At 36.1% G+C, this 14,509-nt stretch overlaps 1 protein-coding gene across 3 annotated transcripts; it reads right to left on the reverse strand.

Annotated features, from left to right (window-relative positions):
- Positions 1 to 3,411: 3,411 nt before the first annotated feature.
- LOC109167933 (uncharacterized WD repeat-containing protein C2A9.03-like) lies at positions 3,412 to 9,247 on the reverse strand. 3 transcript variants are annotated; one of them, XM_019317009.1, is made up of 10 exons: positions 8,952 to 9,247; positions 8,385 to 8,545; positions 7,034 to 7,201; positions 6,839 to 6,925; positions 5,489 to 5,623; positions 5,285 to 5,395; positions 5,097 to 5,188; positions 4,890 to 4,995; positions 4,178 to 4,264; positions 3,412 to 4,078 (listed from the first exon to the last, which is right to left on the reverse strand). In XM_019317009.1, the coding sequence occupies exons 2-10, from the start codon at positions 8,508 to 8,510 to the stop codon at positions 3,665 to 3,667; spliced, it is 1,326 nt and encodes a 441-aa protein (XP_019172554.1). In that variant the 5' UTR covers positions 8,511 to 8,545; positions 8,952 to 9,247; the 3' UTR covers positions 3,412 to 3,664. The 3 variants fall into 3 exon arrangements, with proteins under 3 accessions (XP_019172554.1, XP_019172556.1, XP_019172555.1); XM_019317011.1 differs by having other exon boundaries at positions 9,084 to 9,240; XM_019317010.1 differs by having other exon boundaries at positions 9,063 to 9,240.
- Positions 9,248 to 14,509: the final 5,262 nt, after the last annotated feature.

Here is a 14,509-nt window from a genome sequence, read left to right on the forward strand (position 1 = left end):
GTACCGCCGTTGAGAGAGAATGAACCCACTATCTGTAGATATGGTCTCGATGCCCAAAAAGAAGCCCGGTTTGCCCAAGTCTCGGATTTTAAAGGTAGATGCTAGACGCTGTAGTAAGGTGTTTGATTAACAGTGCATCATTCCTCATCATGATGATGTCATCAACGTAGACTAGCAAAAACACCCATGAAAATGAGTCCACTAAGATTATTTCATCAGCACAGATATTTTTCGTCACGATCTACAACCGATTAAACCCATGAAAATAATATATCATCAATTCCTTCTTGCTTTCAAAAGTTGAGGCTACCGCCCAAGAACAAGGCCACTGAGCATCACACGCCTAAACACAACCATGGTTTGACCCCAATTATAACATGATGATCAACCATTTTAAACATCTGGATCCATCAGCCCAATTTCCTTACAATCAGACAAAAGATATCCATAATAGGAAAATTGTCTAAGCCCAAGAACTTATGTGTTTTTATATAATGCAATACTCTTTGGCCTATGCAACGACTCAAATTCATGATTGGGGTTCGCCGTCGCATTGAATTTCAGGGGTTCGCCGCCGTATTGAAGTTCGGCAGGTTCACCGTCGCATTGAACTTCGGCGGGTTGAACACCTTTCTTCCGTCAATTAGCTCTGACCAGTTTTTATATTATAATCCTTCCAAAGTCACAAAACCTTCCAGATTACAAAATGAGAATCCCACCCAACACTAGACATCCAGAAGACCACTACAGACAAATAGAATACTCAAGAAAACAATTCATGCAGTCCATGCAAACACTCAGGTCAAAAAAAAAAAAAAAAAAAAAACAAAGTAACAAGTCTGGTGTCATTCAAGCCGCTAACGGCGACATTCCGGGTGCACAAACCTCAACTACCCTGGCCATAAACCGGTACCGCGTTATTGGTGGTGCCATTATTTCGCTGGCACCTGCGTACCGAATTGACGTGCCTTTACCACATTCCCGGTAAGGTGGGCTAGGGTACCTCTTTAACTATAGGTACATTGTTATTCATGGTGTCATTAAACCATTAACACCTGCACACCGAATTGACATGACTTTATCACATCCCGACAAGGTGGGCTAAGGCACCTCTTAACCGTAGGTAAATCGTTATTAATAGTGTCATTGTCCCGCCTGTATACCAAAACAAGTGCCAACACAATAACAAAAATACATCATAGTAATACATGTCAAAGACAAGTAAATCCACAACAAAACAAGACTGACCAAACCCCAAAACAACAAAAAAAAACAAAAAGAGAAATCAACTAGCAGTAGCAAATGCGCAAACACCAACGAGGATTTTTTTTTTAACGGGCACAAAAAAAAAAAAAAAAAAAGCCAACAGTAACAAAGGCACAAACACACTCAAAAAATTACAAGTCATCTCGCAAACCGCAACTCGGGACAACTTTGTAGACAATCTTCAACACTTGATAAATAATAATGGTCTTGATTTTGGCCACCACCACCTGGACTCCATCAAAAAATTATACATTTCTAGCTCGCCAGATGTGATAAACGGAACAAAGGATCGCCAAGGGTCAAAATTTTGAATGATCCTGAGAGCCTCAAGAATCTCTATCGGCCCATTTGATGGAATATTCACTGGCCGTAGATTAAGGATAATCTATCATAGTAATGTTTCACAAATCTGGGACAAAAAGCGATTCCATAAGGATAATTTTTAGAAAGATTAAGCGTGAATGAATGAGCTTGGCAGTAAGGAGCTCTAGAGAGAAGTCAAAGACTTTTCTTATAAAGAGAAACACTCTTGACTTATTTTGTGGGATTCTTGCCTTACTCACACGTTTACTTAGCATCACTTTTGAGGGTTAAGCGAGGCTGACTTAGCTATTACGAGGGAAAAGAAGATCTAAGACCACACAACAACGGATAACGAGTCTGACATTTGCCTCCCCTCTCCTCACAGGTTGATGTAAGATTGGTATATAGGAGCTGAGATAGACTCATGATGATTAGTTTTGGCACCCAAATTTATAAGAATGGACCATTTTGGATATTTCTAATTTGAGTAAGGAAACATGTGAACGGAGACTTACGATGTTGATAACGAAGACTAAATTGAATAAAGTTTACATAGTTAAAAGACTTAGTAAGAATATTAGTCGATGACCAAATCATAATTTAGCAATAGCCAATGAATCATTTTGATAATTAATTAATTTTATTACTTCAATAGGATGGAGGAAATACCGAATCAAACACATAATTATTTTTAGGAAAAATTGCATCTTTTGTCCATGAGTTATAACCAAGTTTCGACTCAGTCCATAAGTTATGGTCGTATCGGAGTTTAGTCTCTCAGTTATGAGCGAAGTGACGAGTTTGGTCCCTAGCGTTAATATTCTGTGTGTAGCTAACGAAAAACTTAAAAACAATTTAATAATAGAGGGGTAAAATATGAATTTCATATTATAATCACCTTCTTATGTTGAAACTCATTACGCAACCGTCATTCTTTTTTTTTCTTATACCTACAATCGAAGGTCTATTTCTTCCCCAAGCTCTGAAATCTCAAATTTGTCAACTTTCAAGCTCCGAAATTCACATGTGAGTTGTTTCTCTATTTTATATGTTTAAATAAATAATAAATATTCTCCATATTGATAAAGTAATTTAACCATTAATTATAGGATGTCATCTCTTAATTGTGTAGTACTTCATATTTTCCTCAATTTGGAGATAATTTTGGACGTAGATATGATGATTTATTACCCATCAAAATGTCATGGAGTTATGCTAAAGGTACCAAGCTCATCCATGTCATGGAGCAAATTTTTGTATTTGTCAAAAAATTATAATTTAAGTTATTTTTTATAAATAAATAGAATTAAAATATTAAAATTTGATTTTTTAGAAAAAAAGGAGAAACTTTTTCACGCTGATTACATAAGCAACTTAGAGCTTTTGTCAATTTAGAGGAGAGTATTTTGATTAATTTTACAATATTTATTATGAAATTTACTTCTTTACCCCTAGAATTAACTTTGTCAACACACCATTAGCATAAAAGACCAAACTCACCACTTCTCTCATAAGTCATGACTAAAGGACTAAAAATGAATACGATAATAACACAGGGACTAAGTCGTAACTACAGCTATAACTCAAGGACCAAACTCGCCATTTTCCAATATAATTCAAAAGAGTTGAATTACTTTCCTTATCAATTAATATAATTGGATATAATTATTACAAAACACAAATTTAATACGGAGTATTAAGTTATCAAAAATTAAATACTTAAATATAATTATCACAAGACATAATTTGAGTTTTTTGAAAGAGATATATCCAAAATACATAAACATGTGCAATAGAACAGTATAACAGAATTGACCAAAATTGCGGATAATAAGCAGAATATTTGGCAGAATGAGCAGTATATCCATTTTCCTTGCAAAAATAAGAAGCAAAAGTGCAACTAAAAGCAAATATGGGAGAAGCACAATTTACCAAATCCTCCTGTACACATGTTATGACATGAAGGGCAAAATGAAATGTTTCACTTTCATATATCTTTTACTACACTAGACAAAGCTTGTGCCAGAAATATGAGAAGCCAAAAATCATCAATATACCTTCCTGCCACGCTTTCCGGTTTTCATGCATTCGAAGATCACATGAAAGCGTCGAGATATCTGTACGATTGCCTTCGGTTGTATTGCAGCAAGCTCGCGTATGTACGATCCCAAACTCCAATGTACAGCGACTCATCGTCGGGACTCAAGGATACGCCGGGAATCTCGCCAAATATGTCGATTTCTTGGCGTTTCTTGAAGTTCGCCTCGGTGCTGTAGATGTGAACAAAATCCGCGGGTTCGGCCACAACCAGGAACTCCCCGTCCAAGGAGAACCGGAGCGACCGCACGGCACCTATGTTTCCTTTGAGCACCGCTACCGCCTCCGACAGGTTTCTCACGTCCCAGACCCGGCATGTTTTGTCTTGGTTTCCCGTCGCGAAGGTGTGCCCGTCCGGGTGCCATGCGGACGCGAACGAGTAGTCTCGGTGACCAACGATTGACGCAACCGTCTGAAAAACAAAGTTGGTTCTTAAGATGATTATTATTACAACCATTTGATTGCACTATGGAGCCCGACAAGGACCGTATCGAGAGACTAATTAGGTTACCTTTCCATTTTGGGCATCGATAAGTAATCCATCCAAATCATCTCCCATGACAGTAACAAGCTTCCGATCGGGGCTGATTGATGTATGCTGCACACCAAGAAACCAGAAAACAGAAAATCTACACCGATGAGCTACCGATATTTGCAAAGCTCACTTAATCTTTATGCATGTGCATGTTAATTAAATACGGAGTATATATAATCCATATGTGGAGCACACAAGCATGTGCAGAAATTATTACTGCACATAAGTGACTCGGGAACATGTTACAAACAAAAACAGACCATTCTAGAAACACATCGGCAATGTTTGGTAACATAGTTAGCTTATCAGCCAATTTTGGCTTATTTGACCACTATTAGCTGTTTGACCTGGTTAAACAATCAATATGAGTATTTGATTAATTAGCTTTTTGTAACAACTTATTGCTCCAAAATGCTAAAATTCAAAAACTGCTCAAAATAGCTTTTCCGATCAGCTTTTAGTGAAAGTCATTTTGCATGCAATCAACTAACAGCTAATTTACCAAACACTTTTCTACATTCAACTAATGATATCAACTAGTCAAACCCACTAACAGCTATTTACCAAACACCCCCGTCATTTCTTCCCATTCTTGCAATTGAAAGTTAAAAACCAAAAAAAAAAAAAAAAAACATAATGGAGCGAAGAAGAAAAACAGTAACATGAGAAAGCTTGTGGGGAAACTGACATTTACTGGCCAAGGGAAGCGAAAATGGTTTACTAGCTGAAATCTCTCCATGTCATATTCTCGTACACCACAATCATTGTTGGATGCCATAAAATGAAGCTTACCACTGCACAAAAAAATAAATATTTGGCATACAAGGTAAGGCAGGTCTCGTAATATAATATCAAACGGAAATGGATCTAATAAAACAGTTAAACAGCATCTAACCTCATGCTATCATAAATATCAATCGCATTTGTAATTGCATTATCCTCATATGTTGTCCTTGTGCAGAAGCTAACCCCTGATTTATCCAAATGCTGCATGATCAAAGAAATGATATCATTCAGAACATTGATTTAACATGACATGCCGGATTAGAAATGAAGTATTAAAATAAACATCTATCTGATCACCTTACAAATGAGTTCTCCTTGGAACCCCCCTGCTACTATAAAACAGTCCTTCACCGCCAATGTGCTGACCTGAGTTTGCGATAGACCTTCTAGCAAGCTTCCTGCATGTTTCTACATCTCCAAGGAACAGAAATTAGTGTACTATGAGAAGTAGATACTGCAGCACAAATGAACGGGAAAACTATGCACTTATCAAGTACGTACCTCTGCTGGGATAACATGGCCAGAGAAGTTGAGGACCTCTGACAAGTTGTGAGATACTGATGACCAGTGCATGAGTGAACAATTGGAGAAGAGATAAACATCATGTTTTGAAGTAGCCCACACCAAGTTTCTTAGCTGCAAACAAAGTGTTATTATTTTATGCCAACAAACTCACAAACCACAAATATTTAACCATAAAGAATATTGTTTCCTAGAACCACAAAACTTATAGAGCAGTAAGAGCACTTCCGCTAAAATGTAGTTAAAACTAGAATAATACTGCACTTGAGTACACATTCGCTACAAAATTGCTTTCTACTTTCCAAAAGGGATAGAAATGACCTGCATACATGCACAAATGATGTTTGACTTGGTTTGTTTAAGAGAAAGTCAGTTTGCTTGTTTAAGACATAAGAAATTATCCATTAGCAAATGTACATGTCGGGATTGAATCAACTGATTATTAAATCTGCCAAGTTCATAACACAACCCTATATATATATATAACGGACATTATTAAAAATGGACATTATTTTGAAACGAACTAAAAAGGACATAACCAAAATCCATGTCTTTTGGTGTAGTGTCTTTCACTATTCACTTCAATAATACAGAGTTCAAAAGATGTATCACCAAATTCACAAGCATCTTACCAGAGAATATGAGTAAAGATGTCACTTTCAGAATATAAGAATTTACATACACTAGTTTCAGACTTAAGCTAGTGGAAGCATACTATAAGAGTGTATAATTATGTAGTTTTCCAGAAAATAATACTTGTGCTCTTAAGAGCCTGTGTGTGCACATCTTTGCTTCTGGCCCAACAAATTAACTATCATAAACAATTTTCACTCCAAACTTGATTTATTCCACTATACCATTTTAACAAACACAATTGATTGTCTTGTACTTTTGAGATACATAAAGTGACATTACTAGACATTATTAGGCTAGATCAGAACCCAAAAAAAGTTAAAATACTTCACCCAATGGAAACAGAAAACAGATTCGGGTGCATGACAACAAATGGCAATAACTTTAAGTTTAGCTGTTTAGGTTGTGTTTGTTTGATTTAGCATTTCTCCAGGCAGGAAAAGTGGGAAAAGTTAGAAGCTCTTTTAAAGTGAAGCTTTGGAGAAAGTCATGGATGTGCCATCTTGAGAAATCTATAGAAAGAAAGTTGCGGGTAACTCAATAATGTACCTAGCAAGTGAAAATGAAGCACTCAACAGCAAATAAGAAGAAGAAACCATCCTACACCAAGAATCACTGGACACGAGCAATCCACCAAATGACAAAACTTAATGAAAAGAAGCTATAAATAAACGCAGAACCTTTGAGAAAACACACCTGAAAATGGAGAAGTGTAGGCTTCACCACTCTTGTATTATAGAAAAAGTCATAGTAGTTGGCACCCTTTTCTGTTTGTTCGCATTCCTTATCAGCCAATTAAAATATGTGAGTAAAGAATACGACACTAAACTGGTCAAAACGAAACCCCAGTATAAACTACGTATGAAAACTAGAAAGAAAACAAGTGCATACCTTATCAACAGATTCCCCAGACAAGGGTATGTTCTCATAATTCCTGTACTGTTCAAGCCTAGTTACTCTAATGCTTTGTCTCGTAATATTCAACCTGTCCCATGGAATGCCTTGCACATCTTTCCCTTCCCTAGCTTGTGCAGCCGATGTATCAGTCACTTTGGGAAGCTAATGAAAATTCCAACATCAAAAACACATAAAAAGGTTGGGACCAATAGGACAAATTTCAATACAAGAAAACAACTACTAACAAATTTCAGTATTTCAGAAATCAGAGGAAATTAGGGGGGTGTATTCAATCAAGACTTTAAGACTTTTAAAGTGATGGATTTTAAATGACTTTTGCAGAATTTTTCCAAACTTCCTAGAATCTTTTAAACTTTCAAACTTTGTACGAGTCTATAAAAATCCGTGGGACAAACTTTTAAAAACTTTTTCCATATTAAAAACCCTACAGAAGTCAGTAAATTTCTAAATTGAATACACCCTTACAAACAACACTCCATAGCTTATATTAATACATTATTTATAATTTTCTTACAAAAATATATTTTTATAAATCATAAATAAATTAATGCAAAAGCATATATTAATAATTAATAAACATCCAATTACATAAAATTATGTTAATTATATATATATAAAAAATTGTGTTGTGTTACTCAAGGTGCTTGTGGAAAACGGTTGATTAATGCAATTCTATTATATTTTGCGTGTAATTTAGAACAATATACCACATAAGATGGCATGCGATCAGCTCTGTATAATGTTTGTTTCAGACATGAAAAAAAGAAAACTCTACACAAAGAACAATATTGGCTCTGAAAATCAGTGTAAATGCAATACCATGAAGGAAGCAAATCTTATTCTGATAGAGTCTAGGAAAGTTAATAAGTTTTTGAATACCACTAGACTGACCGTATAAAAGTCTGAATCGAATACCACTATACTTTTAAAGACTTTTGAAAAGCCTGAATCGAATACAGGTAGTCTTTTAAAGAGCCTTTAAAAGTCTAAATTGAATACCACCAAATTTTTAAAGTCTAGTATTTGAAAGTCTTGATTGAATACACCACCTTAGAAAGGGAACAACAAAATTGGATACATAATATAAAATCACTAGTTTAACGCCTAAATGAAACAGGTATACTCTCAAGATTGACTGGCTCTGAAACATAAAATTCTTTTTAAAAAAAATGCATATCTTCTCTAAACACAGACACAAACATACAGTAAAATCAAAATACAAGAACAAAAGAACAAATAGGATATGAATAAGAAGATAAGAATCACTACTTCAATTCTCCAAAGCACATTAATTAATCTATTAAATAAAGCGAGCACAACAAACCATATCATGTTCATGTTCATCGTGGTTAACATTGTCCTCATTGTTATGATGATAATTAAAGTATTCTCCACCAAACTCGTCCATGAAATCATCTCCTTCCCCATCATCCCAGTCCATGTATTCCATCTACTCCTGCTCTATTCTATTCTCCAGCCCCCTGTCTGCATTTCAAAAAACCAAGAAACTCAAACATTCATCTTAATGTTATCATACGCCAAACAAAACTCAAACATATAAAAAACAATCGTTTGAACACTGGAAAATCAAAACCGCTAACCTATGAAACGATTTTTATATCTTTCCACGCATTAAAAATCAAGAAAAAGGGGATTTTTAATTCAAAATTTTAAAGATTCAGGAGAAATAGATAAGTGGTTCCGGATATTCACACAAAATAATTTCCTCCCCAGAAATATACAACCCCACAGACCAAAAAAGCAACAGATTCTTTTAAAACCCCAAAAAAAATAAAAATAAAAAAAGAATCTTTTTTCATTGAAAATATATATGTGGTTCTGGGCATCCGCAAAAACTGAAGGAATTTGGGACGAGGGTTAGTAACCGCACCAGAAAAGTTTGTCGGGTCGTCTGGGTTGAACCCAATCAACAAGAACAACTCCCTCTCTGGCTCTCCCACTGTCTATATGTATTGTAAGATTAAATAGATACGGGGAAGACGCATAAAGGGTTGGATTCTACTGGGGTTATGATGATAGCTTAGGAGTCCGATGTAGATCTGAGTGTGGGGTGTCGGCAAGAGAGAAGGCCGGGAACCTCGACCATGCTTTGGATATGATGACGACGAATAATGATGCTCTAGTTATCCGCAATAAAGATCAGTAGCAGCAATTAAGAAAGGGGCGATGATAGGTGTTGGGGGTAATAGAGTACTTTTATATATTGAGAGTAGGAAAAGCGCATGCGCTCTATTATCAAGAACAAGATCAACACCACTACTCCGGTCCCCCACTTATTTTGTGGAGCCCCATTTTAACCCTTTCTTTTGATAAAATCTTGATTTGATGCTTAAATTTATTTTTATGAATTTATATAATTTCAATTTTGGGTGTTCGATAAATGACTTATCAATTTTTTAGTTGGTTTGATTACTTTATAAACTTTTTACGTCAATTAAAATGAGTGATTGATAAATGACTAATTGTTTAAGTTGATTAGTTTCAAAATATTGGAAATTTTAATATTAAAAATGACACGTTAAGTGATTATTTTGTGGTATAAATATTAGTGAGGTCTATCACGCATAGAGGTGTAAATGTAATTCACTTAGAAGTTGGCATTTATTTATCTGTTGATAGAGCCGTCAAAACAGGCTTAGCCCGCCGGGGCAGCCCGCCCCGCCCCTACTTAGGTAGGGGGCGGGTTTCAAAAATAGAAGCCCGCTAAAGAGCGGGCTTTTTTGGCCCACCCCGTTTAGGCCCGCGGGCTTGGTGGGGAGGGCTTGGCGGGCCGCGGGCTAGCCCGCCTGTTTTTTTTTTTTAATTTTATTTTTATATATTATATATAATATTTACACTTTACTACTTTAAATATTATTATAGAATAGAGAGTTCAGACGCCACAACCCACAAGTCCACAACAAATCCTAGTCCCACTCTCCAAGACTCCAACTTCAATTTTGTTTGATTCATTTTGCATTCTGCATTTATGTTAAATTGTGTGTTGTTGTGCGAAAGTTTAATGAATTGAGTGGATTCTATCATTTCTTTGTGTGAATAATGAATTGAGTAGATTATGTTAATTTTTTTTACGTTAAATTCCAGAATACCAGTTGGATAAATTTAGCAAAACAAAACAATAACCAATAAGTTAATAATTAAAAAAAAAAAAAATGGTTTTGAGGCGGGGCCCGCCTAGCCCGCGGGCCAAAGGCGGGGCGGTCCGGGCCAACAAAACCCAGGCCCGCTAAGGAGCGGGCTTTTTTGGCCCACCCGTTTAGGCCCGCGGCCCGCCGGGCTTTGGCCCGCCCCGCCCCGCCAGCCCGTATTGACAGCACTATCTGTTGATACTTGAAAGTAGGTTCTACTTATCAAGTGCACTTCTTGGTGTAACGTATATGGGACAAGTTAATTATGGGTAGTTTATGAAATTAATTATAATTAATTTTTGCAATCGCTGTTATTTTTATAATTAATGATCGTTATGGGAGGTTACAATCTGATTTTTAAATCAAATTTAGTTATCATTTTAGTGCTACGGTTTTAATCGTCTTCTATAAATATTGTAGTGTTGGACATATAGTTTAAGCATTCTCAAAAAATATATATTTTTTATTCCTAAAATGTTGTTCATTCTCTCCAAAATGTATGCTCACATGTTCCTTGTAAATTCGTGTGTTATACTAAAAGTTATAGTTCACCGAAGTTAATATAACATTTATGCTCAAATTATATTATCATAATCCATTTTATCATGTGAGATTGACACTACAAAGCTCCTAGCACCATCGGAAGTAACGGATGGGTTTTAAGTAAAATGTGACTTACACACTACTTGAATTGTTCCGATTTTAAATTGGTTTATCAACTTATTATCTTTTAGTAGTTAATTGTGCAAACCTCATTTTGTAATTGACAAAGAGATAGGTTAGGACCTAGTGCTACTCATTCGTGACTGAAGACCTGGTGGAATAAAACATTGTAACATATGTGTCCATAAACTATTCCATATGGCTATTTTACATTTGGATGAGGAAATAACCGCCCTGAAGTATTTTACGAGATTATCCTTATTTAATTAGGAGATCTTATTATTATCTCAATTAAAACCTCAAGGTGAAAGAGTAATTGATCTTCATGAAATATCTTGATAGTTATTCTCACCAAAATGCAGAGTATATATATTTCAGAGGGAAAGTAGTTATAGAAAAACAAGAAATACTCTGAAAATAATATTCTTTCAAGATATTCATTACACCTGGATTTTCATTGATCATGAAAGAAGAAACTCAAGTGATTTTATCACTTCAAGGACCGTATTCCATATTAACTGAGGTGCAGTGATGGTGAATCAGTGAACCGAACATCAACATTGAAGATCTCCAAGCTCTGCATCAATCCAGCTATGGTGACTTTCAGATAAGGTATTTACAGTATGAAACAAGGTTGCAAAAATCGCTAGGTGTTCCTCGGGGGCCTAGCACCTAGGCCGTACTCATAAAGTATCAATATTAAGTAGATGGTTTGGATTTTTTATTTTATTTATTATTTTTTTTTTACATTTTCTAGGTTAGTGGTAGGGGTGAGCGTCGGACGGATCGGGGTGACGGATGGACACCCCGTTCGGATTTCGATTTTTGTTACGGACATCCTATCCGTTCAACTAAGAGATTATCCGTCGGATAATTGTCCGAACTACTCCGACGGATATCCGATTTATCTGTCGGATTAGTTCGATTTTAAAAAAAAAAAAAAAAAACATTGAAAGTTAAAAAATTTACTTCAAAATAAACAATTTTTTACATGTTTCACATTTTCGTTGAAACACTGAAACATCAAACATGTAAAAAAAAAAAATTACATTTAAACTTGAACACTTAACTACTTAAGAGTTAAGTTACTTAAGTAAACTTACAAAACTTATAAACAAATTAACAAACTTACAAATATACAACTTAGAAGTTAGAACTCAAAGTTCAAAACATATAAATTTACATATTAGGTTACAAATTTAAAACTTTGAGTTAAAAGTCTTAGAACTTCAAAGCAAAATAACAGCATTAGCAATCAGCATCATTCTCCAATCTCCAAGCAGCAGCAATCAGCATTCGGCCATTCAGCAAAAGAAAACCAGAAATTCAAAATTCCAAATACCCAATATACAATTAACATATGATTATCTAATATTCAGTAGTCTATTCTTCTTCCTGATAAGTGATAACATAAAAACTTTCATAATTTAATGCATTGTGCCTTGAATATTGGAACAATTGATTAAGTTAATAGATTATAAACTAAAGAGTGCTCAAATAGTTTTTTTTTTTTCCATATCAAGTTAGGATTGGGGGCACACTACTCAATGAGTATGGCATAAACAACACACTTCATAGGCAACATACCAAATCCAATTCTATATATTCAGAGAACATGATGGAAGCATCATCATTGCACAAGAATACTTATACTGGAACCTCCCGGATTGCCCTCATATTTATACCCATCTATTTAACACTGCCTTCAGCTGCCCCCATATTTGTCAACAAGCAAGACAGATCAGAAACCTCAGAGAAGAAGGTATTAGAAGTCACATACAATAATGAACCAGAAATCCTAACAGTCATTTCATAAAAAGATTTCAGAATCTTAACCAAATATTCAATGGATTCCCAATCCATGAAATTAGGTACACTTCCACCCAAATCATATTTAAATGAACTGTCATGATCTTCATAGGTTTCAAATACCTTCTGAAATAATAATGCAGTATTTTTGCACATTGTGTCACGCATACTTCAACCTTAGTGCACACCAACTTCTTATATATATATTTTTTCACACACTGATCATTCTACATTTTATAGCACACAGTTTATGTTTTGATTCATGGTCTGATCTCCTGCAACATAATACCAATGATTGTGCATGGATTGTAAGTAATACATTTACATTTATTTGTACATACATACAAGTAGTAGATAGATTGCTTTGGAATTCAAGTTAATCACGCCATCCATGTCGATGTGTGTTTTACAGGTTTGAATGATCGGTATTGGAAATAAGTAGTAGATTCCCCTAGAACTACACTCATTTTGGTTAAGTTAGGTGGCACAAACAATTGGCCCAATGTGCAAGCGCTCAGTGTTTCTCAAGTGGCATGTGTGGCACATTCATTATCCCGTAAGTGCACACATGGAAATCCCGCCTACATCCATTCTCCGTAGACGTGATTTCCGTGTGTGCACTTACTGTAAGTTGAGTGTGCACACAACCTAGGTGGATGTGACAGGTGGAGTTGTGCACTTGGGTTTTGCAGTGTGTGTCATAATAAATAGAACAAGTGTGTGTTTGACAAGACGGTAAACCTAGAAACTGTTGTGCACAAGTAGTGGGTGTGGCGTTTTTTCGAATGAGAATACTACATAACCGTTACTGTTTGCTAATCTCTTCAATACTAATTTCGCATTGCATCCCACCCTATTCGTAACACGTTGTCTTTTTTTTATGGGGCTCTGGCTTCATCTGGCAGCACCCCTATGTTGTTCCCTTCGCCGGTATGGAGTTTAAAGCCAACACGTGAACACAACACATACTTCCATGTGATTTCTCCTTGCCGATCTTTTTTCTTAGTCACGTGCCGCACATCAAATCCAGTAATAGTTGTGTAAGTTGTATAGAACTCAATTCCTGCTTCCAATAATGAGAACGGTTGCCCCACCAAAGGCTTAATTTACTCCTCACACTCTGGAGTCCAGTACTTCGTTGAACCTGGTGAAATATTCATAAAACACCCGGTTGAACTCCCTGATGAGCCGTCATGACCTGTGGAGCATTAGGAAATTATTTACATAGTATATAGTAAAGTAGTGTGGCACAAACATTAGAACCAATGTGCACGCTCTCAGGGTTTGTATTGCCTGGCTGGCACAATTATAACCTCATGGGTGCACACACGGTCTTCACGCCAACGGAGTTTGGGGTGTGTAAAATGACACAATCTTTCTCCGCCCACGTGATTAGTTTTGTGCACTTACACAGAGTGCTATGTGCACACAACCCACGCTGACCAGTACAGATTGTGCACTTCAGTGTCGTAGTGTGCCAATTTATTTTCTCAGTGTATGTTTATGCAGTCTGGCACATTAATTAGAACCAAAGTGCACGCCTCCATGGGTTCTGTTGCGTGTATGGCAATGACACATTCATAAACCCATTGGTGCACTCATTCACTCTCTGCACACGTGATTTCATGTGTGCACTCACTATGAGATATATGTGCACTCACTATGAGATATGTGTGCACCCAGCCAAGGCTGTCCACGCCGGGTTGTACACCCCAGAGCCGAACTATGTGCCGTTGTAGCATATTTTGTCTGTGATCATCAAAACTGCCAACCAAGGTGTGGGCGCATGAAGTATCACATCTCTTCATGCATTTGCGCAAGGTAGTAT

Source organism: Ipomoea nil, unplaced genomic scaffold, assembly GCF_001879475.1.
Source record: "Ipomoea nil cultivar Tokyo-kokei standard unplaced genomic scaffold, Asagao_1.1 scaffold3170, whole genome shotgun sequence".
NCBI classification, from domain to species: domain Eukaryota; kingdom Viridiplantae; phylum Streptophyta; class Magnoliopsida; order Solanales; family Convolvulaceae; genus Ipomoea; species Ipomoea nil.